Source organism: Hyperoodon ampullatus, assembly GCF_949752795.1.
Source record: "Hyperoodon ampullatus genome assembly, chromosome: 5".
Taxonomy (NCBI): domain Eukaryota; kingdom Metazoa; phylum Chordata; class Mammalia; order Artiodactyla; family Ziphiidae; genus Hyperoodon; species Hyperoodon ampullatus.
This window is the reverse complement of record NC_136918.1, coordinates 72640908-72667995: the sequence shown is the minus strand read 5'-3', so window position 1 is coordinate 72667995 and position 27088 is coordinate 72640908. Positions and strand designations below refer to the sequence as shown.

The 27088-nt window shown below is 38.8% G+C and overlaps 1 protein-coding gene across 7 annotated transcripts in view; it reads right to left on the bottom strand.

The window, feature by feature from the left end:
• Positions 1-4322: 4322 nt before the first annotated feature.
• The window catches only part of PLCH1 (phospholipase C eta 1), a gene marked incomplete at both ends in the record, with an annotated part of 206258 nt that continues 183492 nt past the window's right edge, over positions 4323-27088 (bottom strand). For 2 of the 7 annotated variants that reach the window (XM_079704977.1, XM_079704980.1), the window contains 11 exons: positions 4323-6412; positions 8850-9204; positions 9642-9701; positions 11400-11479; positions 11719-11865; positions 13790-13874; positions 18080-18204; positions 18988-19095; positions 19187-19366; positions 22899-22996; positions 26368-26459. In XM_079704977.1, coding sequence (XP_079561103.1) covers positions 4323-6412; positions 8850-9204; positions 9642-9701; positions 11400-11479; positions 11719-11865; positions 13790-13874; positions 18080-18204; positions 18988-19095; positions 19187-19366; positions 22899-22996; positions 26368-26459 — 3420 coding nt within the window. Of the gene's footprint in view, positions 6413-8849; positions 9205-9641; positions 9702-11399; positions 11480-11718; positions 11866-13789; positions 13875-18079; positions 18205-18987; positions 19096-19186; positions 19367-22898; positions 22997-26367; positions 26463-27088 lie in introns of all 7 variants that reach the window. The other 5 variants (XM_079704978.1, XM_079704979.1, XM_079704981.1 and 2 more) reach the window with 5 other exon arrangements.

The window sequence follows — 27088 nt, the reverse complement described above, 5'->3', positions numbered from 1 at the left end:
AGGCAGAGCATAAAGGATCTTTAGGGCAGTGAAACTGTTCTGTATGATATCACAATGGTGGATATATATCATTATACATTCATCAATGTGCAATACAGAATGTGCAATACACCAAGAGTGAAGCCTAATGTTAACAATGGACTTTGGGTGATAACAATGTGTCACTGTAGGTTCATCAACTGTAGTAAATACAGCCACTGTAGCGGATGATGTCAACACTGGAGGAAGTTGTGGATGGGGCCATATGGGTGGGAACAGAGGGCATAGCAGAAATCTCTGTCCTTCCTGCTCAGTTTTGCCATGAACCTAAAACTGCTCTAAAAAATAAAGTTTATTAACTTTCAAAAACCGGGTTATTCATGGACGTCATAGGTATGGCAACATAACTTTCTGATTCTTTTTCCTTATATTTTCAACTACCACATTTAATATTATTTCTAAATGTTTGGACATTTGGAACAAAACCAATACATTATGTCTCAGCATCTCTACCAGCTGGTGGCTCCCTAAAGACAAGTCCCTATTCTCAAAATCCCAGCAGCCAGCTGAGTCTCTAGCCCAGAAGGGATGCTAATCAAATATGCACTAAAATCTTCAGGAAAGGCAATGGTGTATAGAGGAAAGAGAACCAAAGTAGGAGTTGGATTAACCTTTCTTGGTGATTTCCTAGGCCCCATGACCTTGGGCAAATCACACGTTCACTGAGATTAATTTTTGGAAGCTATGAAATGGTGATAACCTCATCTCTTCACAAAATTGTTGTAAGGACCAAGCAAGATGCACCACATATAAAACTATTTTTAAATCACAGAATCCTTTACAAAAATCAGCTACTCTTACTCATGGGAAATGACTAAATAGATACTAAATTAAAAAGGAGAGAAAAATATGGGCTGGACGGAAAAAGGGAAATGAAAAAATTAAAGGGAAACAAAGATAAATTCAGTCATCACCACACTTGAAACAAGATTCTGTGCTTCTTCCTCCTTCCCTGCACACAACAAACTGTAACAGCAGACACAGGTTTTCTCTCACATTTTCCCTAAGTTCTCATTCGTCAATGTATCAAACATTTACTGAATACAAATAAGTACCAGGCCTTGAGCTAGGAAAGGGCACAAGGCCTAATCAGTGCCCTCAGAGAGGTCTACGTCTAGTGGGGGAGGTATACAAGTGAACAGACTGATACAATCGAGGGCAGTCAAAGGCCCCCAAATGGAGCTGAGGGATTCTTGATGGGTTGGGTACAACCAGGGAAGAGGAGATGACAATCAGAGAAGGTTCTATAGAGGAAAGGACCCTCCAGGATACATCTTGGAAAATGTAGTGGGTAAAGGAGGAAAGGGCAGTCTAAGGCAGAGGAGACCAGGCTATAGAAACAAAGGTACCGAATCGAAGACCTTATATGCAAAGGCTATGGAACCTTATTCCATAAGAGATGGGGATCCACTAAAGGGTTTTAAGTGGGAAAGATGGCTCGATCAGATTTATGTTAAGAAGCTTTACAAGAGGGAGGGGATATGGAGATATATATATACGTATAGCTGATTCACTAAAAAAAAAAAAAAAAAAAAGAAGCTTTACTCTGTCCTCTGTGGATACTGCCACTGCTGCAGGCAACTCTCCCAGGCACCTGTCCCTGCCCAGGCTTGGAATATTCCATCCAGCCTCTAAGAAAGGAGTCAAACGAGAGAACTTCGAAACCTCACAGGGCTTGCTCTAGTCAGACTTGGCAGAGAATGGGGGCTTCCTGGACTCTCTAGCTCTCAAAAGAAAAAAATTAGAAAGCCTGTTAATATCTTGCTTGAGATCTCACCGGCTGTGTGATTTCCTTGTGACTGAGTGAGTCTCTGATCCATACTCCAAACAAATGAAACCCTAGTCAGGAGTCTAACCTGAGAACTGAAAGCTTGCGGTAAAAATTTAAGCTTTATTGCTTCCTCTTCCTTATTAGGCAACCCCCAAATAGTAATCAAGAATTCACTTTCCCTCCTCTTCCTAAGTCTATCAGTAGAAGAATACTTCATGTATGGGCGACAGACACACAGGGTACCTGGGGGATTGGTCTCATAACCCATCACTTGGCACCAACCATTTATGTTACTACTAAATCACCTTGAGATAGGGTTGACATCCATATGTAAACTCCTGGATTTTTTTAAGAATACAGATTTCTGGGACTTCCCTGGTGGCACAGTGGTTAAGACTCCACGCTCCCAATGCAGGGGGCCTGGGTTTGATCCCTGGTCAGGGAACTAGATCCCACATGCATGCCACAACTAAGAATTCACATGCCACAACTGGAGCCCGCATGCTGCAACTAAGGAGCCCATGTGCTGCAACTAATGAGTGGGCGAGCCAAAACTAAGGAGCCCGTGAGCTGCAACTAAGGAGCCTATGAGCTGCAACTAAGACCTGGTGCAACCAAATAAATAAATAATCAGAATGCCTCTATATCCATTAAAAAAAAAAAGAATACATATTCCATCAAATTATAAAAGGCAGATAAATTCTATACCTTTTAGCAAATGAATTTCAACAACTTTATACCATGTTAATCTCTTTAAGACAAAGATACTTTAAAAACAAACCAAGGTCTAAGGATGGAACTTTGTGGGTTCAGAACCCCCAAGATGATGAAGTATCTCAGGTTCACTAAGGGATGGAAAATGGGTCCCTCTCCTTTCACTATTACACCCCTACCCCAACCAGCATCCCAGTGCTTGTCCAAAGAGAGGAAGACCCTCAGCACTGGGGAGAAGTTCAGGGTTGGGAACTGAGAGAAAGCAGAGTCTAACTGCTTTCCTCCCCACTCTCCCCACACACAACAAAGATTCAGGTCGCCTAATTTGCCAAATACAGCCTCTTGCCTGCACTGTCTGCATACCCTCCACACCACCCCCCCCCCACCCAACCCCCTGTCACACGCAGGGTTTGGGAAGGATTTTTAAACTAGCAACACCATCACCAAATGCAAATAAACTCATTACATTGAATTTCTTCTCAAGTCGCCTTACAAATATGTTCTTTAAAGCACAGTGAAAACACTCAAAGACATGAAATGCTGCTTAAAACTGTCCCTTTAGAAGTGATCTCTTCTTCTGCAAAGAGATGAAAAGGCAAATATTTCTGAGTGCTTCGGGTTCCCTACTCAACAGTCATCACATGAGCTTTAATTGCAAAAAAAAAAAAAAAAAAAAAAAAAATTCACGAAGTGTTTAAAAATCTCCTTTAATTATATTTTCATGAACGCCAAGAAGAACATCATTGCAGTTAATGTTCCAAAAAAGCAAAGAGGGACATCTGAACATGCAATAAAAAATGGTTTCACAGTGAAAATAATGTATGTTGGTATTAAAATATAGTTACTTGGCTCCCTGAAGGGAAAAGCTTTCTTCTCATTATCTATTCACTTGGGTTTTATCATGAGAAAATAATTTTTTTTTTCTGGAAAGCTTTAGGACGTTTTCAATTTGTGCTACTGTTATTGTTAGCATCTGCTGGAAGTCCCTCATTCTGAAAGCCATTATTTGCAGTCTATAACTTAATCAGAAAATTCAAAAGTACAACAAATAGCTTGGCAACTGTGTTCTTGTTACATATAAAGCCATTAGCAAAAATATGTAACAAAATTTATGTGAAACAAACAATTTTGTCCTTATATACAGAAGTTTGCTTTATTCCTCATACCCTCACAGCCTACTCAAAAATGAGAGGGTGTGGAGGGAGCCGGTACCAATCTCCTTTGAACTCTCCTTCTGGGTGGGGTAGAGAAATCTTAAAAGGTAAGTTAACTATTTTAATCTTCTTTTAACTGAGTTACAAAAATGCATCTGGGCTTCTTAATAAAGAACAAAAACTAGGAAAAATGATAATGGCTTTAAAATAAAGAATTCATCCCTTTGTCCTTTGTAAAATCTCTTAACAGAGAGTAAAAATGACTACAGTTGTGACTGTGATCTGAGGACACAGAATAAAGAGCATCTTGGTGAAACATACGGACGGTAGAAACCAAGCTGCTGAGAAGTTTCACATCTAGGGCATGCGCATACATCATACCAATAGAGTTTATACCTCAGGGGAGAAAGATCAGAAAGGTACACGGGAAATGTCACCCGAAGCTATATACAAACGCATGAACAAGAAGAACACATGGAGTCAAAGGGAGACGGTAATACAAGTTTAAAAATACATTTTAAAATCATCTCAAAGCCAAGGGCCGTATTTACTGAAAACTCGGACATTCTACAGAATATCTTGTAAACAGTGAAAATGCAGCTTATTTAAAATGTAAAAAAAAAAAAAATGCAGTTTTATGTAATTCACAGTCTCAAAAGAAAATAAATTTCTGGTTTATCATCACTGCTCGGCTCGGTCTGCAAAACGGAATGATGTGAACAGAACTGGTCGGCATGCCCGGAGCGCAGGGCTGCGCACGCGCCCTCGGGGATGCCGCGGCCCTCCATGCCGCCGCAGCCGCCCTTGGCGCTCCGCAAGTAGCCCGCGATGTATGAGCCAGTGGAGTGCCGGTTCCCCACAGGCGCCGGCGCGCAGGGTTTGCTTCGAAGAACCACTCCTCCCACGGGGCTGGGGTTCACACTTTTCTGCTTGTTGGCTTCCTGCTTTTCCTTGGCGCGACTGGCAATATTGCGCACTCTGCTCTGACTTCTGGATGACAACTTTCTGACAAGTGCCCTGGGGAACTGACTGACATCTTGCTTGGAATACAGCACTTGGCAGCCGTCTTCCTGGTCAAAGGACACAAGCTTCCGCAGCTGTTCGGTCAGGGCATCTATAGGCTCTAACGACTTTGTTTTCACAGTTACGCTCTTCTTGTCTCTGATGCCAGTTGTAACAAAGCTCTTACTAATACACTGGTACTTGCTTTCAAAATTACAGGTGATGTCCTCTGATGTTAAGTCCCCCAGACTTTTGGATTTGCAAGGACTGGGCAGCTTCAGAGCAGGCAGAGGAGGGTGTGTGGACCGCTCGGGGGCAGGGTCATGCATGTCTTGAACGCTAGGCAGGGGCCCAGGGGTCTGGTTCTTTTTTGCATCTGAATTTGAGAAATGGTTATGCATAAAACCAGCACCCTGATAGGCTAGATGAGAAATATTTTGATTTTTGACATCTTGAATACTACTGTTGAATATTTCAGAGACAGAAGAGTGGAGAGTCTCTTTACAGTAGCCATTTCTCAAGCCTCTTTGAAAATGTTCCACCACATCCTGACTGTATTTCAGTTTTAAAGGAGAAGCGAGGTGACTTGTGCCCTCTCTCCTATATCCATAGGTTGTTAAAGGCAGACTTTGTGAGTCTCCATCCATTTCCACGAGACTGCTCTCCCCAGAATTTAAACAGAGAGTGGGATCCACCATTACATCTTTCAGTGTCAAGTCAGTGGAAGTGGCAGGGCTGTGGTTCTTCGGTATTTCCCAGTCTTTTTTGTGGGTGGGACTTTTTGGTAACCAGCAGTGAGGATTATTAGAGGACAGAGGCAGACTGTTTTCCATGGTCCCTGTCTTGGTCTTCCCAGAAAGATCATCATCTGCTTTAGTTTTAGGGACAGGAGTGCAGAGAGTTTCACAAACAGCTGCAAGTGTTGAGCATTCAGAGTTCTCGTGCCCCAAGAATGCAATCTGCTCAGGAGATGAGCACAGGAAGGATGACTTGGGTTTTCCACTGGAAAAGCCATGCTTGAAGGGCATTTTTAGGTCCATGGTAGGCAACGGAGGATGGCCCGCTATCACACTGGGGCTCTGAAGATGAGACACAACTATGGGGTTAACCTGGTCGCTGGTCTCATCAAACTGGCCAATCAGTGCTGAGATGGAACTGCCAGGCTCATTCTCATTTGTCAAAGTGACATTATCAATAAGATGGGAAATTTCACTCTCCTGGAGAATTGCAGTGGAATGTAAGTCAGGTATGTCAGAACAGAGCGTAGAGACGTCTGACAAAGAAAAGGATGTTGCAGCTCTGTCCTTATCCCAATTATCTTCCAGCTTCTTAATCTCCAGATTGCTTTGAGAAAGGGTGCTTCCTGACAATGCGCTTTTCCCTACCACGAAGCCCCCAGCATTGCCGTTTCCCTTGGTTTTCACACCACATAGATCCTGTGTTAGGCTAACTGCAGGGTCACGAGCCAAATGCTGCCTTGGGGAGAGGGATTTGTTGGTGCACTGGTGTTCCTGGCGATCACTTAACACATTTGATTTGGTTCTCCCACCCTTTGGATCTGGTACCAACTGTTCTGTGATTGACAAGTTGGCGGTAGAAACAGCAGAGTCCCCGTGGCTGATGTCTTTGTGGAGGAGAGCACTGGAGGAAGCGGATAACTTTTTGTTGAAATTTGGAAAATGTTGGTCTTTTATACTTGCCTTCCCATCTCTTCTGCCATCCTTATCTCCTGCTGAACGAAACAAACAATACTTTAAGTGACATGTATCACTTTATGTAGGACCTGCAAACACTCATGTTTGTCTTCAGACAGACAAATGGAAAATGTAAATCTGTTACATTGTGACAATATAATTATGGATTGCATAGATTTGCAACAAAGTGTCTGTGTGATGGACAAATGGCAAAATTTCACTGAAACTTCCCTTTGAATAGCTATTACATCAGCTAAGGATGTAATAGTCATTGTAAAAAAAAATGTCAATGAGTTACCGTACTTTTACAGTGAAGATTACCTTAAGTTGTTTCCTATTCAGATTTGTACTACACAGAAGCATGGCAATAAAAACAGAACAAGACAGCTCTGTTAAGCAAAGTATTGTGGTACCTGTAAGCAAGATACTGTAAGCTTTCAAAGTTATACATGTGTTAGAGAAAAAAAAAAAACCCACACAAATCATTTGGAAAAACATTTTGTCAAAATACTGATTTTAACCAATTAATTTCTAAAACAAATTGGAGGGTGCAATAGATGCATTAAAATATCAGTATCTGTTGACTTTAAAATATAAAAATAAAGACTTGGTCACCAATTTTATACCATTGCTAATATCTAATTTTCCATTGATCCTATATTTTTGGTTTTAATACATAAATTTCATATTGCATTCTCCCCTAAAAGAGGCAGTAAGATATCAGGAACAGTAAGGAAAACTATAAAAATTGGGGTACCCCATCCTGCTTAGTATAGTGCTAAGACAATATTGATATTAGGTGTTCAATATTGATATTAGGTATTCTTAATCACATTATTTTAATGGATTTTATGCTTTCAGTTACGAGAATTAAGAAAATATGTTTAACTTTTTATTAAATATTTTCCTAACTAAAAAGTTCACCATAAAAATTTGATAAACCCAAAAATTATAAGGAAAAAAATAAAGATTATATGATTTACCACTCAGATAGCCACTGTAAGCTTTTGTAGAGGGATAGAATTATGTATACAATTTTTTATTCTGAATTTTTTCCACTTAATTTTTCTTCTACATGATAACTTGAATCATTGCATGGTTATGTACTGCTCCATATTTATACGTTTTATACTTAAGTATTATTAAATATATTATGCTATATATATATGAATAACTTATATAAATTTCCTGTTTTTTAAAGGGAGGAAAGAAACATAGCTGTTGCTTTCTAACTCACCTTAATGGTAGTAACATCTTAATTGTGGCATTACATGATTAATTATTACTAATTTCTTTTGCTTTATTTTCCCCCCCAAATGGAGTTATTTATATTTATATATAGTTTACTTTCCCCTAAAATGGAATTTTGAAATAAATTTTAAAGCATATATTTCATCTCTTCTCTGATACTGCTCTTAGCAAAATTTCAAACTTGTTAACTGCCTTTTTCTCCTTCAAATAAACCATTCAAAAATTGGTTTGTCTCCCTACAACATCTTACAATAAAAATCAATACAAGCAAAGTGGTGTTTGTGAGAAAATAGATCATTGAAATTAGATTGCATGATGAAAGAATTTTGCTAAAAGAAACAGGTATTACATTCTACTGTCTGAAGTGATTTTGATTTAATTAAAACTTATTTGTTGCAGAGACCTCACATGGACACAGTTTTGGTGCTTAAATTATCTAAAATAGGGTGGGGGAAGAGTCACCGACACCAGGCAAGAGCTCTTTGGTACACTGTAAAGGAGATATCACTCTTTATCACGTTCTTGATATGAGTGAAGCATTATGCTCAAATTAGGGGAAAAGGTGGGCAATGCCTGGTTCCTATGCCTGAGGAATCTATGAATGGACAGGAGCTGCAGACATGCTTCCTTCCCTGTCAACATCCAGGGGTCAGGGAAACGAGGCCACAGGAAAACAGCTAATAAGCTACCTCTTGAGAAAGCAAAGATTTCTCAAGTGAAGAAGGTGGATTACTTTTAACATCTGGCTTTTCCTCTTTCTCCATAAACATTTCCAATTGTAGAAAACATGTTATATGGTGGGAAAGAAATATAACTAAACTCAACCTCAGAAAACTCCATTTAATTCTATTCCTCCTCAGAAAATCAGTAAATATTGTACCCACTTAGAAAACCATGATCTCTGCTCATATTTTGCAGGTTTCACCTCCCTCTGTTGTGTCTCATAGACCCGTAGGCTCCATGCCATCACACCTGATCCTTCACTGTCAATTTCAGATGTCAATGTTATTTTGAGGCTTTAGGTGACTAGGTGATAGCTTTTTTACCACCCACTCCCCAGAGTTTAAAATATGGTCTAAAAGGTAACACTGTAATGTACTGTAATGAGTTATTTTTCAGTATATTTTACTTTGACTACAAAATGTCAGCCATGTAACAATGGTAATTAGGGACCAAAATGGGCCTTAAAGGTGTGTATTCTTAGAGAAACTTAAAGCATCTTACCCAGAGAGTTTTCTTTTCCTTCTGTGTCTTTTGCAGTTTCAGATATAGGCAGCGACAGAGCCCCCAGAAGACTTCTGTCAACAGGCATAGAGACAGGGCGTGCTTGCAAACTCCGTGTGGTCCTTCTCAGGACCCCATCTTGATCTCTTGCAGCCTCAGACACAGAATCCTTTATCTCTACCATTTCTTGGAAGCCCATTTTGCTCTTTTTTCTGCCTTTGGCTGGAGCACTGGCTGTGCGTCGCAGAATCCTATCTCCAATCGATCGCTTCCGAACATAATGGGAACTGTTTTCTGAAGAGCTGTGCCTGGGATTCTTATTGAACAGCCCCTTCAGACCTTGGAGCTGTCTGTTCTGAAGACACAAAAGGACCAAGCACAAGTTAAGCAAATACCACTGTGTCAACTGCTTGCCTTTTAAATGACAGCTCCATGAAAAATGGATACAAAACGAAATCTCACAGCCACTGAAGAATATTCAAACCAAGAAAACAGCAGCTCACAGCATGTTTGCACAACGTCATGCACATTTTATCAACCTGACTTTGGGAGGAAGGCAGCCTCCCATTTTCACAACCAAGCTTTCCCACAAGTTTCCTGCCCAAAGATGACAAGGTGGTAGGAAGAGTTTCCACAATGAAAAGACTATAATGAACTTGAGCCACCTTAAAGCAACAGATACATGTTTTAAAGTGGTAAGCAGGAAGATGGAGCGATGTGAGAGAGCATGCCGCCATGACCACTGAAAGAGAAATGCGCCAGCAAGAACCAAGTACCATGCTGAGAAACTACCTTTGTAGCTCCTAGAAAGTGCAATATAGTGTAACTGGGGTTGAGTATTAAAGGGCTCCACTGCAAGGGGGAAAAAAGCACAACAAAACACAATTTGGGCTCATTCAAGAAGGCTGCACAAGTAAAACAGAAGGAGATAGAACACATATGCTCTATAAACCCTTTCTCCCACTTTGGATTTTTAGTCACAAGTTCATTCATTGCTCAGTTCACCACCATCATGTTGTGGTTTATGCATATCAACCCAAACACACCTTGAAAGTAATAAATGACTTACAAGTGGACATTTATTTAGGAGAGAGAACACAAGTCCTACAGAACACCTTCTTGGCTCAAGGTTTTTTTTTTTTTTTTTACATCTTTATTGGAGTATAATTGCTTTACAATGGTGTGTTAGTTTCTGCTTTATAACAAAGTGAATCAGTTACACATATACATATGTTCCCATATCTCTTCCCTCTTGCGTCTCCCTCCCTCCCACCCTCCCTGTCCCACCCCTCTAGGTGGTCACAAACCACCGCTGGCTCAAGTTTTTAACAAACTGATTTTTATTATTTCCCTCAAGCATGTTAAGTGCTAGAGATGCTGCTTTGTTCACCTGGGATTCCTAGAAATTCAAGAATCATTTTTCGATCATTTACATTTGTGTATGTTTAGGCCAGAGGAGAGAGCCCAACAAGCACAAATAGAAACCCAGGACTAAACACAGAAAGTCATAAAACTTTATCACTTTAGAAATTAGGATCCTTAGCACCTCACCCCTCCCAACTGATGGATGTGAGAATAAACACATACCTCCTATTTCAGGCCAAACTGGTCCACTACCTGCCAGTTGGATTATAGTCTTTAATAATATTAATATTAGCCAACATTTTTGAGCATTTACTATGTGCCAGGCAGCTTTTTAAAAATAAAGTATTTGTTTATGAAGTAGGTACTATTTTTACCCCACATGTACAAATAAGGAAACAGAAGCACAGAGAATGTATATACCTCTGGAGGAGGAGCTCCAGGCAATGCAGACCTTCTGATAAAGAGCACTGGACATTCCCGGGCCCTGGTCAATGCTACAGTCCCTCCAAATCACATCTAGTCCTGAAAATTGATTCCAGTGGCCAAGTCCCCAATTACTTGGCATTACCAGAGGACAGCCTATTGATTTGTAAATCTCAAGTGAGCTCTGCAATGAAGAAATTGGCATCAGCAAAGAGCTAGAATACACTTTTATGGTCTCTTCCTTTTAAGTCCTGTGGGTGGCTTTTAATTCCTTCATGATTTTTAGGTTCCCAGTTGAATACAATGGTACTAAATGAATGCATCCTGCCTAGAACTGGCTGGGATCATAGCCCAGTTAGTACAGGTAATTCAAACATCTGACACTACATTTCCCACTGCAGCCAGCTGGGTCTTTTTAAGGATTATAATAAAATTCAAATATGTATGTCTATCTTTACTGTTTTAGTCAAACAAATGATTGCCCTAGAGAGTAATAGTTTTCTCAATTCTTTTAAGCCCAGAGGGGGCCCCTAGGTGGAGGGAATGAGTACACACCCCTAAAAAGAGGAAGGAGCACACACGGATGGAGACCTGTGGGCAGGAGAGCACACTGAGCACAGTGTGGGCTGGGCTTCACTAGAGTTTTCTGTTAAAAAAACAGCTTGTCAAGATACACGTTCCCTTTTATGCAGTGAATTAGAAAACTTTATTAAGGACCATATTATTGTTGCATGTGGCTTTAAGCCCTGTGATCTTTCTTACCTTTCCATAGATTTCATTGATTGTTATGTGGACAAAAATGGATGCTTCTGTCAGTCCTTCCAAATAGACATGCCGGTAGCCTGATAAAAGTAGAGAAAGTAGTTTCCTTTTAGTTGAACTTGCATTTGGCTTTCCCATGGGTGCAACAGAATTAAATACCTGACTTTACTATAGTTCTTTATGTTAACACTCACATTATCATATAACACATATTTTATATATCATATATGCCATGTATCATGTATATCACATATCATATATTAAATCTTCCAAAGAAAAGGAATGGTCAGTCTAGAGAGAAAAGGCCAGCCAGACTTACCAGGCACTAAGCTGCTAAAGGTCACAGTTCTTTGCCCAACAAAATCTCGTCCAATCGGATCGTGATCCCACACAAGGAACCGAACCAAAGCTATTTCTGGCATGTGTACTGTAAATGTGAGGGTTTCTTCCCACACAGGGTTAAATCCTCAGAGAAATAGGAAAAGACAAATTAGAAAAGCAAAGGGGTTGGCTAAAAATGATTTAGCAGCAACATCTGCAAAGCAGACAGTGAAAATTGCTTGCAATGGTTATTAAACTCGTGAAGATGACTGAGCCACCCCGGGATGCCTTACTGAAATAAAGCCTTGGAGTTTACCCCATTGCTAGAAAATAATTGGTAAGAAATTGCCTGTAAATTATTACATCAATTCTAATAATCTTTGATGTCAAATTGCATTGTAGAGAAAGCTCTTTTAGACAATATCAAGAATGTTTCAATAAGCTCAAAAAGTATCTACAGTAGTGATCTAAGAATAATGTTTTAGCAAAAGCAATAAAGAATGATTCCTCTCCCCCACTCCCATCCCACCCCAGTAGAATGATGCTTCTCACCCACCAAAGCTTCTGCTGCTGTAAGCATCACCAGCAAGCATTTTGTAAGGTTTCAATGCTATGGTACATATACCATCCTATTTAATTCTTATGGTAATCCTCTAAGGGTGGCAGGGCAGAGGATTTTTTCTAATTAAGAAAAAGTATATATTACTGACTTTCAAAAATATATAACTCTTAAAAATTACACAAGTCACCCATGCTCACTTTTTAACACAGGAAATATAATGCTCGTTTTATAGTTGAGAAAACTGATGTTCAGAGAAAATAACATGCCTAACATCATACAACTAGTGACAGAGCCAAAGGAGACGAGGCACTGCTGACTTCCAGTGGCTTCTCGTGAAGCAAGACCTTAATACATGAAAGATGACATATTTTCATCACTACTGAAAATAAATAGGAAAGGCATATAATTCAACTCAAATTCTAAAAGGCAAAACCAAGTTTATTTCTTGGTAAAATTCTCTCAGATAAAATAACTAAACTGAGAAAAGTTCAAGTACTCTATAAGTTTTTCTTTTCTAAAAATGAAAATTCATGTTATTAAATGTATGCATTCAGGAGGCATCAGCCACTTAACCCTAATGCCTTAGCTAATGAAATAATTATGGACTGAAAATCATTGAGATGTTCCTCCTGAAGAAGAGATACTTTTTGTTGACTTAGTGATGACATCTCAATTATTTCTGAGACCAAAAAAAATATATTGAGCACTGGTAGGAAAATGCAGTATGGGAAGTTCGCTTATTTTAAGCATGTCATTTCCTAAGTAACAGGTTTGTGCTACTCTTGAACCCTCAAATTCCTTTCCTTAAGCTCCTCTTAAGGTCTCTCTAGGAACCTCTAATTTCCCAAACGTTTTGAGGATTGGGGTTTAGATTTTTTACAGTATTAAGGACTAGAGATTAAGAAAAACAGGCATGCAATAATGTTTGTCATATGTATGAATAAATACAACCTTAGAAGATTACTAAGAAAAAGACATGAGGCTTGAGTAAAGAAAGTTTTCTTTACATGATGGCCAAAACAGAAGAAGAATGCTGCCCATGCACCACAAGTACATATTCAAGAAGTAAACTTGCCAGAGCATGCTGCACTTGCCTTTACAGTTGTGCATGCTCCAGAAAAAAATGAGAAATCATTAGGATGTGGGCTTCACAAATGAGAACTTTGAGGCAACTCATGTCATGAAAACAATATAAAAATATAACGAGTCATTTTCCTACATGAAGTTTTAACCCAGATCTTTAAAATATCATTCATTTCACTAGAAAAAAACATTTGCTTCAAAAGCAGAAGTCTTGAGAGCCTAGACATCATCCATCAAAATATACCATGCATCAATACCATATTTACTTAGTTTTATGTGTTGAAAAATCTTAACAAAACTCAGATGGCAGTTACAGATTTTAGAAATTTGTTTCTCTTTCATGAAGACAAATTCTCTTTTTCAGTGCAAACTCTATTTCTAGAGCATCCTTATTAAAAGTGAACAGAGATTATTATAATCTTACCATTGTCATCTACCACACGAGTTTGATCTTTACAACAATCTACTGGCAATCCGATAATTTCAACTTCTACAAAAGGATCAATGATCTATATAGATAAAGAAAGTATTACTACAACTGATAAATTTCTACACATGTTAATTTAAGAATATTGGCCAAAATATCACATATCAACAGCAACCCATTTATTTAGGTGCTTACTAAGAAAGAGAAATTGTACCAGATTTAACAGAGTCAACTATGAAGCGGGAATAAAAAAAAGATTACATTGTTATTTGCCAATATCTACTAATGCTACAAAAACTTAACCCAATGAACCTTCAATTCCAGTTGAAGGTATATACCCAACAGAAATGAGAGCGTCTATCTACGCAGAAATGCTCAGAGCAGGTGAATTCATAATAGTCACACATTGGAAACAACCTCAATATCCATTATGAGTAAGATGGATAAACTGTGGAATATTCATCTAATGAATACTACACAGCAATGAAAATATAACAAAGTTGTGCTACATAGCCATAATGTGGAACAAGCCAGGCACAAAAGAGTGTATACCGTCAGAGTCCATTTACATAAAGTTTGAGCACAGACTAAATTAATCTGTTTTGACAGGGACTGGTATTTGATGGGGGGAGGGGAGGGCTGGGAGTAGATATTGACTGGGAGGGTGGATGGAAGCCTTCTGGAGGTTCTGGATATGTTCTACCTTGATCTGCTTACATAATAATTAATCAAGTTATCCACATTTGATTGGTGCACTTTAATGTAGTTAAATCAATTGTGTACTATGATGTACATTTAAAAGTATTTAAAAATAAAAAGATGAAAAGGTAATCAAAAGAAAAATATGAGTGTTTAGTTCCCCTCCTCCTCACCTTTACCTCCCCCATATCCCCTGCCCTCTGGGAGAGGGATCCTGCTTTGTTTGTCATCTGTAAGCTCTCCTTTGTAGTGCCAGTACTGGATAAGTAGTAATGAAGGAATAAAATCCTAAGGAACCCAGAAAGGAGAGAATTATGAAGTCTGGGAAAACATATTTTTAGGAGCTTGGAGAGTAAGGAGAATACAGTTTTGGAGGGAGCTTCATGGAATATGAACTAGAGGTATGATAGAAAAACATTTTGAGACAGTTAGGTGGATAGACACACTTTTTGTTTACTAAATAAATCACAGCTAAAGTTTACTAGTTTTCCATTAATTCTTTGATGCTAGAAGTTTTTCCTTAGACTAGAACACTGTGGTAACACTGTACCATTGGGAGTCTTGGATTTGGGGGCAGCTACAACTTCCTGCTTCGACACTTGGTTCCTGTGCTGGACTTTGGCAAGTCGTGTAACTGTCTGTGCTTCAGTTTCCTCATCTGTAAACCTAAGATAACAGTGTCCGCTTCATCATGCTGTAATCCAGGTGACATGCTGGGAGAATGGAACTGGATAGTGGTAGCAAGATTAGGGAGAGATTTGGGAGGTAAAATGTCCAGGAGATGCTAATTGAGTAGATGTGGAGAGCAAAGAAAAGGTGAAAATTAAAGATGACAATCAATTTTCTGATTAGGAGCAAGAAAAATTATTATTTCATTCTCAGAGATATGAACAATGTGAGAGATCACAGGCTGAGAATTCAGGGGGACTAGAGGTGGGGAGAAACTATATTTTCATTAGCCTCTGACTAAAGCACAAATAGTAGAGTATTAGTACTGTAATTTGTGCCTGGCAGAAATCACAGATGTTTTCAAGTCACATTATAGTTGTTGCAGAAATCTCCGTGTATCACCCATACTTATCACGACTTCAAAATTCTAATAGCTATTCAACCCCCCTCTAGATCCTGCTATTTATTGCATACATATTTGTATGTCACAGTTTGTTTTTAATATACTGATAAGTGAATTTCAATATAATTTTTACTGTGTACCTTTATCTATTTTATTTTATGCATTTAAACACATTATTCTGAGAAAGGGTCCAAAGGCCTCATCAGATGCCAGTGGGTTCTATGGCTCAAAAAAGAGTTAAAATCTCATGACAGAGAACCTCATAAACCACAATAAGGAGGTTGGATTTTATTTTAATTATAAAAGAAAGATAAACCTCATACATTTAAATGATTACTCTAACCCCACAGACTATGTATTACAAAGATAAAGAAATACCGATGTAGTGAAAAACACCTGGAAGAAATCTCCTTATCCAGGTAACATTATCAATCCTGGGATAAACTGACATAATATGGCCCCTGATATGATACACTGAGAAGGATACACATTGCCCATGTAGTATTCATGCCAAATATGTTTAGTCTGATTCTAATCATGAACAAACAATCAGGTAATCCAAACTGAAGGACACTCTGGACGCAACTGGCTTGGACATTTTAAAAAATATCAGTATAATGAAAACAAAACCTGGAGAACTGTTTTATATTTTAAAAGACCAAAGAGAAATGATAACTATAAGCAATGTGTGATTCTTCATTGGATTCTGAATCTAAAAAGAAAAAAAGAAGATGTAAGAACAATTTGGGGACAATGGGGGAAAACTGAATATAGATTTTATATTAGATAACATTAGTGTACCAACAAATTATTGGGTATAAGATAGGCTCAAGGATGTATTGTACAACGTGGGAAATACAGCTAATATTTTGTAATAACTGTAAATGGACAGTAACCTGTAAAAATTGTATAAAAAATTTTTTTAAATAAAATTTTAAAAAATGAATAAAGTTCTAATGGTCTAAAAAAATAAAATAAAATAGAAAAAAATATATTATTGTACCGATATTAAATGTCATGGGTGTAACAACTGTATTGTGGCTATACAGGATAACCTTCTTGTTCTTAAGAGACAAATGCTGAAGTATTTAGGGATTGGGGTCATGATGTTAAATTACTCTCAAATGACTCTCCAAAGAAAAGAAAATGCATATATACACACACATATATATAATTAAATTTTGTTATATTTGCTTTATTTCTCCCTTTCATGTGGATAAGTATATATGTATGTGTATATGTATATTTATGTACACATTTACACATGAAAGGAAGATAAAGCAAAAGTAACAAAATTTAATGAGTTAATTGGTGAATCTAGGTGCTGGAGATATGGTGTTCATTTTATTATTATTGCAACTTTCCTGAGGTTTGAAATTTTTCAAAATAAAAAGTTTGGGGGAAAATATAGGAAGTGAGTCTTCCTTTTTGCAGACAATAAAGAAAAATGGAAAGAAGAGGAAGTAAGGATAAACTTTCTGATCCTACCAAAATAACTATTCTTGCTGCTGAGAGAACAGAACTGGAAGCAGGGAGGCCAGTGAGCTGGGAGGCTACTGCAGCAGAACTGCCAAGAGATGATGGTGGCTTGGATTAGGCTGAAGGCAATGCAGATGGAAGACATGGTCCCACCTGAAGCTCCTACTTTCTGAGAGGGAGGACATGGGGCCATCTACTGGAGAAAGTGATGAGAACAAATGTTTGAGGAGAGACGAGGTTGAAAATAGCCACTGTGGAGAATAGGATAGAGGACTGATCAGGCGGAGTTGGGATGGCAGTGCAGCACTACGTGTGGGTCAGTGGAGATTTGAGACAGAGTTGATGGTGGGACCATCGCAGAGCTGCATGGTTTCACCATCGACATTCAAGATCCAGAAAGGATAGTTTAACAGGTGGGAGTGGCAAAGAGCCTGAAGTGATGGACCACTCCTGAGAGGAAGGACATGAACAGAGGAGGGGCTGACAGATAGGGAGAAAATGGAGGTCAAGGAGGCCAAGAGCAGGTGGAATGGGAATAACGGAATGAAAGCTCTAGAAAGAGCAGAGGCTGTGGTCAGAGAGGGAGACATTTTAAAATCACACAACAGAAATGCAGCAAGGCAAGAGCCAGCCTGTGGCCAGGGAGCAGGTGGCTGATGTGCAGCAGAGATGAGGGTCACAGTGGATGAGAAAGGCGGATGGAAGGTTAAGATGTTCTCCTAGGCAATGTGTCTATTAATAACAAAATTGCTCCTTGCATCTCAGTTTAGCATTGCCAGTGTCAGTCTTGAATCGTGAATTGAATTGTATTGCACTCATGCCTCAAAAATAGATGATGCACTGCACTCCAGAAAGAATTGTGTGTGTTTTGCCAATAAGTCAGTTAATATCTGATGAGCTGAGGTCAGTGCTCATTTACAAACACACACACACACACACACACACACACACACACACAACCCTTAAGACATTTCAGATGAAATGTAAATACAATAAAATAAATCACATAATTAACCACTTGGTCGTATACAGCTTACCTCGCCTCGGTCTCCAAACATGGAATCTGGAGGTTTGGGGAGTTGTTGTCCACTAATCACTTTCAGGATGAGCTGCTTCTTAGGGTTGGCAGGAAGTGGATCACCAGAGAAAGGGTTGAAAGTACCTAAGCCAAGTAAAGCAGGGGTTAAAAATCTAGGTTTGGTAGCATGGAAACACACACACACACACACACACACACACACACCTTAAGCTTGTAGAACAAAGAAACAATAAATGCTGGATTACTATAGTGTTTCTTAAAGCAAAGAAATTATCACATAACTATCAGCGTGGCTTTTGCCTGAAGGCAATGCCAGCTGGCATTTCCATAGCTGTGGGTTTTTTTTGTTAGAATCTACGCTCCCAAAGGCCAGAAGAATGGACCAACTTAAAACAAGCGTCTGTGATGCAATTATCAACAAAGGCAGGGGGTAAGAGGAACATTTTATTTGAATGTCCATAGTATAGAGAAGGGGGGCAGTTGTCAGATTCACATAATTTTCTATCCTAAACTACTGCAGGTATAGTTTAAGTAATTATGCTGAAATTAAGTAAACAGCATAGCAAGAAAACATGCAAAGCACAAAATTCTGAAGACACATCTGTCAACAGTTTTTACTTGAACTGTTAAAAATCCAACTTGGAAATTTTAAAAAGAATTTTAATGAGCAGAACCAAAAGGAAGTGTTTTTGATATAACATTGCATTATCTTTTTTTGTTGTTGTTGTTAGCACTGCTTTGTAATTGGAATAAACTGACTAAAAAGGGCTTGATAAAATTGTTTCAGGTGTTATTTATCTCTTTTTTAAAAATCGTGTTGCAAAACAGAGGCATCACACTTTCCACAGAGCTCCTTCAATAGAGGTCTCCTGCGTTCAGAGCTGCGACTATGAAATTAACACACACCTTTGCACATCTGCTGGGGTTTGAGGACATAGCCGCAATTGCCATTTGTCTTGAATTTGGCTCGATTTAACTGCATCATTCGCCCTTCAGACTGGTAGTTCAATGCCACTGTGCAAGTTCAAAGTTTAAGAGAATTAGGCAAGACAGCAGCATAGAGTCAAGACACATGGAGAACCGCTCCTCCCCGAGGCATACACACCTAGCTGGCAACCTGCGTTCCAGTAGGGCAGAGGGTTGAAGTTACTGGAATCGATGCGGTAGGCAGAGGGATAAATCCTCGTAAGCTGCTTCTGATTATAAATCATGAACTGCTCAGATTTCTGCTGAACCACCTGATGTGCTCTTGTTTCACTGAATGATAACACATTTCCTGTGGTTCCTAGAAGTTTTTAACAAAGAAAACAGAAACGTGAGAACTGCTGCAAAGAAAACACCACTCATAAAAGAGCTTATAATGATGTCCGATTACACCCATAATAAAAGGCAGAGCAAAAGAGTGAATTCAACCAGAGCAGGCACAGCTCCTGAGTAAGAAAGGTCTAATAAAGTTCCACTCTCGGGACTCTTCTGCCATTTCAGATCAGAGCTGTGCATCTTGCTCAGATTACTGCCTATTTCTGGATCCCATATTATCCCAAGAATTCAATCATCTCACTACTTCATGTCTATCTGACTAGTATGAAGAGGACAGACAGGAAAATTATTTTCTAGGCGCATGATTCAAACAGAATAGCTTTGCCAGAGTTCAAGACACCTATGGATAAATAAAACTATCTTTGTAACTCATTCCTGATAAAAGGGAGACATTCGTTGAAGGCATTCATCTAAAAAGCATACATATGAAACACATTAAGTGACAGCATTCAGAGTCGAAGAAAATAAAGGGAAAAGACCAATTCCAAAGCAGAAAAATTGGGTTTTAAAGTTACTTTGAATAGAATTATGAAACCAGTCAAAGCCTATTTGGGAGAAAGGAATAATAATCGAAAAAGAATTCAAAAGAACATTATAAAGAAATAAAAGTTTCAGAAACAAGAACAGCCATCCACCTAGCCAGATTTATAAATAATGGAAAAGTAAAGGGAGGTAAAAAAAACAGGAAGCCTATATTAAAGTTTCTGCTTGGAACATCATCAGAAAGGGTTAATCCAGGACCAACGAAGCTACAAGTTAGGGGGTCATGATGGAGTAAACCTCCAATTATTTAATATCTTACCCTTTTCTCCCAGTACTACCTTTTGTACCACATCTAAAATGCTCCCACCCCTTCACCAAACATCCATACCCCACCCCCAAAATGACCACCCCATGTCATCTGGACCTGTTGGAATATACCAGCCTAGATAAAGATCCAAACTTGCCCAGAGTCTCATTCTCATTCCAATGTGTGCTCTGAACCCAGATTGAGGGACATGGCCCATGAAACAAAGGAGGTGAATTACAATCTTACTGATCCTGAACTGTATCCAGACTCTGCATGTTTATTCATGCACACAGTCTCCCAGGGCCCTTGTTGTCCTTAGGGTTGTACAGCCTTAGTTATTAAACACTGGCCAAATGACTAGCAACTACACTGTACAACATGGAACAGTCATAAACACAAGTGGGAGGCAAAGAAATTAGAGGATTACAGTGTTTAATCTGATGATTTCCCTCATATAGACTCTTTCCTTAGCACATATATCAATATCTTATTGATATAAGTTAGCATAGTTTACAAATCTCAAGCATACTAAAAATGATCATATTTGTAGATTTTGATGAGGAATAGTTTGAACAGGATAGAGAAAATATAGTCTTTTTGACAAACCACATTCAGGTGGAGTAGCACTAAAATTAGTACCACTATTTTCTCTGTCTCTCTACATAAATTACAAACACCACATTATCAATAAGATGACCTTGGTAATTAGGTACATGTCAATTAGTATATTAATAGAGTTGAGTTGCTTTGCATTAGGATGAGCCATGCATTCATTATCTATTGCTTATTTTGTGGCTAACACACACACACACACACACATACAAAAGACAAAAACAGATAAAGTTCAAGAACTAAATAGTCCTCAATATTATTTTCCATTAAGCTAATAGGATTATGATTACCTAAGGCATATAGTAGAAATTATATTTCTATGAACCAAATATACCTTTAACTCCATTAAAATACTTCCTGAGTTTATTTTCTAGCTGTGGGCAGATATTATAAGAATGTGACGTTCAGGTACCATCTCACACTGGTCAGACAGTCATCTCAAAAAGTCTACAAATAATAAATGCTGGAGAGGGTGTGGAGAAAAGGAAACCCTCCTACATGTTGGTGGGAATGTAAATTGGTGCAGCCACTATGGAGAACAGTATGGAGGTTCCTTAAAAAACTAAAAATAGAGTTACCATATGATCCTGCAAACCCACTCCTGGGCACATATCCAGAAAAGATGAAAGCTCTAATTCGAAAAGATACACACACCCCAATGTTCACTGCAGCACTATTTACAATAGCCAAAACATGGAAGCAACCTAAATGCCCATTAACAGAGGAATGGATAAAGAAGATGTGATACATATATACAATGGAATATTACTCAACCATAATAAAAGAATGAAATAATGCCATTTGCAGCAACATGGATGGACCTGGAGATGATCATACTAGCAAAGTCAGACAGAGAAAGACAAATATCATATGATATCACTTACATGTGGGATCTAAAATATGACACAAATGAACTTATTTACAAAACAGAAATAGACTCATAGACATAGAAAACAAGCCTATGGTTACAAAAGAGGAAAGGGGAGGGATAAATTAGGAGTTTGGGATTAATATATACACACAATATAGATAAAAATATAAAGAACAAGGTCCTACTGTGTAGCACAGGGAACTAAATTCAATACCTTGTAATAACTTATAATGGAAAAGAGTCTGGAAATAAAAAAGAATGTGATGTTCACTTGCTGAGAATCCTACAGGTTCTCATGTTCACACATGTGAGATTAATTTTTTTAAATAATTGTCACCATCTAAAGAAGGAATCAACACCAAAGGGAAGAAAATCTGCAGATAGAAAAAGATACACTTGTGGAATGGGGGGGAAAAAATAAAGATCTGAGGAAAGAATCCTGGAGGTTGTGAGGACATAAGACTCAGCACAATGTTGTTTTCCCTTCACTGAGACATGAGAAAATGGGAGAGTCTGATGTACATTTCTCTTCCACTAAAATTACAATTAGATTGAAAACCCATATGACCTCAGTTTATTTTCATAAGCACCCATTAACTGAACAAAATACAAGTGAGAAAGGAGGATAAAGAGAAAGAGCAGCTAGCAGGAAACTCAGGGTAAGAACAGTTGTAACTAGAATTTCTCAACTCCACATACAGCAACTGATGGGTAAGAAACTGTGAAAGAGTCAATGCTTCTGAAATTTCTGCTCTTGTTGTTAAAATTGCAATCTGTGTATTAAATTATTTTCATCAAGATCAAAATTTTCAGTGAGAAAATACAGGGCGTTTCAAGATGTTATATTTGTCAATTAATTTCCTCTTTCTTCTAGTCATTCACACTTGGAACAGCCATCTGTGATCTGGCCATCAAACTAGGTCAAGTCTCCATAGTTTGAAGACTGGGAAAACCTTGCTCTGATTCATTTGTCTTTAATAATAATAAAGTCTTCCTCTGCCCTGTTGGAAATTTCTCTGACCTCTAGCCAATTAGGCAAAGTAATCAATAGAGCCCTCCCTGTAAGCTAAGCATTGTACCAGCAATCAGTTTCCTGACACTCAAGCTGGATTCTACACAGTTCCAGAAATGTGTGCTGATGATCCGATTAACAAAAGTTTAATTAACAATTGACAAAGAAAGGTCAGGAGTGTGTATCCAGAAGAAAAAACACTCAGGCCTTACCATCATCCACAATGTCCTGGGCTGCCACGGAGTTTGTGTACACAACCAAATCAGAGAGCTCTCGACAGAGCTTCATGGTTTTCCTTCGGCGGCCCAACCTGTAAAATACACACCAGGACTCATGACATTTTAGAGCTGGAAGAGGTTTGGGCTTTTGGTTACTCCACCTTCCCCACCTGCTCCTGATGGAGCCAGGATTAGAAACCAAGTGTGATTTTTAGTTCAGCATTCTCTCCACCACAACACCGTACTCATGTGACTTTTTTCACCGCTCAGCCAGACTTTATTCACAGTCTCTTCTCTTGAATTTGTGAGTTCTATTGTGAAGGGCTTGATTCCCACCATTACCCAACTATGGAGTAAACCAGAATTTAGCAGGGAATCAGTCTGCTTTGTGAGAAGGAGAACCTGGACTAAAAAGCAGTAGGGATACTGTACTATCAGTCACAAGAATCCCATATCTAAAGATAAATACACCAAACTTTCCATAGTCATTATCTTCTAGAGGTATAATTACAGTGATTTTTGTTTTCTTCTTTATGTTTTTTCTATATTCTTCAACTTCTTAAGACAAACATCCATTACTTACTCTCTCTGTACGTCTATATCTTCTGTATCCCATAAACCACTCCTAGGATCTGCTGTACAACTTTACAAATTCTGCTACTTACTCTTTGCCACAGTAAAATTCTCCATAGATTATCAATTCTCCTCACAGACACACTTTTCTCCTCTAGGAAAACATATAATCATTAAAAACTTCAATCCCCACCAAAGGAGATACACAAATGGCCAATAAGAACATGAAAAGAAGCTCAACATTAGTCATTAAGGAAATGCAAACCAAACTACAGTGAGATACCACTGCATATCTACTAGGTCGGCTATAACCAAAAAGGCAGGCAATAATGAGTGTTGGCAAGGATGAGGAGAAACTGGAATGCTCATATATTGCTGTGGAATTTTAAATGGTACAACTGCTTTGCCAACATAGTTTGGCAGTTCCTCAAAAAATTAAACAGTTACCATGTGACTCAGGAATTCCACTTTTTTTTTTTTTTTTTTTTTTTGCGGTATGCGGGCCTCTCACCGTTGTGGCCTCTCCCGCCGCGGAGCACAGGCTCCGGACGCGCAGGCCCAGCGGCCATGGCTCACGGGCCCAGCCGCTCCGCGGCATATGGGATCCTCCCAGACCGGGGCACGAACCCGTATCCCCTGCATCGGCAGGCGGACTCTCAACCACTGCGCCACCAGGGAGGCCCAGGAATTCCACTTTTAAGTATATACCCAAGAGAAATAAAAACCTATGTCCACATAAAAACTTAGAAATGAATGTTCATAGCAGTATTATTCATAATAGCCAGAAAGTGAAAACAACCTAAATATCCTTCAGCTAATGAATAGACAAATGAAATGCAATATATTCATACAATGGAATATTATTCAACAATAAAAAGGAATGAAGTACTGATACATTCTACAACATGGATGAATCTTGGAAATATTATACTAAGTGAAAGGAGCCAGACAAAAAAGGCCAAATATTGTAGGATTCCATTTATATGTAATGTCCAGAAAAGGCAAATCTATAGAGACAAAAAGTAGATTAGTTGATACCAGAGACCAGGGGAGAGAGAGATGGAAAGTCGCTGCTAATGGTAGAGTTTCTTTTTGGTGTGATGAAAATGTTCTGGAATTAGATAGTGATGATATAGATTTATTCACTCAGTGAATATTTATTGAGCACCTATTGGAGATAAAATAGTGAACAAACCAGACAAAAATTCTTACTGTAATGATACTTATATACATTCAACAAAAGAATTAAGGACAAAATGTGTCAACAACTCATTTTGCCAAGAAAGAAGACATGCACATAGACAGGTATAAAAACCAGTGGGAAGAAGAGTCCATGTTCCCCCTTTACCATGTAATTAGGAAATTCTCTAGCCATTGGTAAAAATCTGGTTTTGTGAAAGCAAATGATTATAAATCAATGTGAGGGAGGTAATGCCTGGAAATGACAAGTAAAACTCCCAGGACACTCCATAACACAGAAAACTTCTGTATAAAGTTAGCTCTTTTTAATCCTTATCTTAAAATTGAATTAGTTTACTGAAGTCCCAAAAGGACACCGTCATCGATGCTTGAGCCTCAATAGCTATTACGGGCAAATCTCTAATTGACTTAAGAGCAGCATGCAACGTGATTTCATGTGATAGCTTCCCTGGCTATATGATTCAGAGTCAAGCCTTTCTCAAACTTATATTTGAGAACAGTCACAGCAGAGGTCTCCTGGAAGGTAATTCTATTTCTCTTATATCCTTTACTGTAACTACATATTGAATTTTATGTACCCTAAGGGTAGGAACCATACACATCTCCTTTGCCCTCACTAATTAGTTACTATTTTGGGCTTCCCTGGTGGCGCAGTGGTTGAGAGTCCGTCTGCCGATGCAGGGGACGCGGGTTCGTGCCCCTGTCTGGGAGGATCCCACATGCCGCAGAGCGGCTGGGCCCGTGAGCCATGGCCACTGAGCCTGTGCTCCGGAGCCTGTGCTCCGCAAGGGGAGAGGCCACAACAGTGAGAGGCCCGCCTACCGCAAAAAAAAAAAAAAAAAAAAATTAGTTACTATTTTATGTATGGACATTCTGTTGGAGTGAAGCTCAAATATAAAATTTAATTGAACACTAAATGTGATTCATTCCTATAGGACCTCTATGCCTCCAATTTCGCTTAGTTTCAGTCTTTTCATAAAGTCACAGAGGGGTGTGTGTGTACATGTGCACGTGTTTGTATATCTATCTATCTATGAAGGATATACTTTACATTCCTTTGTGAGACTTACTGTATACACAATTTGCCAGAAAATCCTGTATCAAATCATGTGTCACAATTTGGGTTCTAAAATTTTGGCCATTTTACTCATCCCAAATTCTACTGGCAATAATAAAGAAAACAGCAGCTAATATTTTTGAGCACTTAGTTAACTGGAGTAGGACTCATCAAGCTAAATAGTTTAGTTCCTTTAATCCTTACAATGACCCTAAGAAATATATACAAATGAGGAGCCTAACTTGCCCCATCTTAAAGTTGGAGGAACAAGAGTTTGAAGTCTGGCTGATTTCAGATCCCTGACTCTTAACATGTTCTTGTCATTTATCTTCTCCTTCAGTCTCCTGTGAGAGCCCCGCTGTACTAGTTCATGTGGTCCCTCTCTCTTCTCTGAAGATATCTTTTACCTGACAACTGCTACAGCCAGCATTTATTAAGAGCTCACTGTGTGCCAGGCAGCACAAGTCCCCTACATGTATTATAATCTCACATCCTGTTGATCTTCCCGTGTTCCACTGCAGAGCTCTTTACCTTGCAATCTGATATCCTAGACACGTACAACTAAAACAGCCAAGCTGATGTGGATGGAGAGGCCCCAGGAGCCTGAGCAAGAAACATGGAGAGCTTTCTTACCTGTACAGCTGGCTGGTCTCCTTGCCAGGATTCTGCTGTGCGTCTTCCTCTTCATCAGCACTATAAGACTTAGACCGTGATTTTGTGGTTTTCTGCTGGAAAAATCAGAGTTCACTTAACACAAACTCAGTGCATCAGGTACGTCTACAACACACGGAGAAATGAGCTTTAAAACAGACACACACACACACAAGGACAATTACTTGGAGAAAAACAACTGACCAAATATTGCAGCTTGCCTCACCATCAATAATAAGCATGTCTGTGGCCAAAATTATCTTAAAATGTCGAGGCAAAACTGAGGGTTTCATGCTCTAACATTGACTTCTAAGCCACATAAAATGCAGGTCTTAGACTATTAGTCATGCACTGAAGGTCTCTATGAGGGGTAGGGTTAAAGTTGTAATATCTATTTAAACGATTATAAGGGATAAAGTGGCTTCTTATATAGGAAGCTCACTATTCCTTTTGACTTACTTATAAAAGGCAGATTTGATTAAAAAAAAAGACAAGTAGTAATTTTTAAATGAATAACTACCACTCCTGCTTTTGTTCAGTATGCATTAAAAACCCCATCTAAATCAAACTGTTCATTTGAGACTTTGACCCATTTTAATTTCTAGAGCAGAATGAAAATTGTTACCTACAGGAGTCAGGCTGAAAGACTGTAGGACTAACCTGGTGTCTTTGGACAGATTAGCTGTTAGACATAAAACCTCTT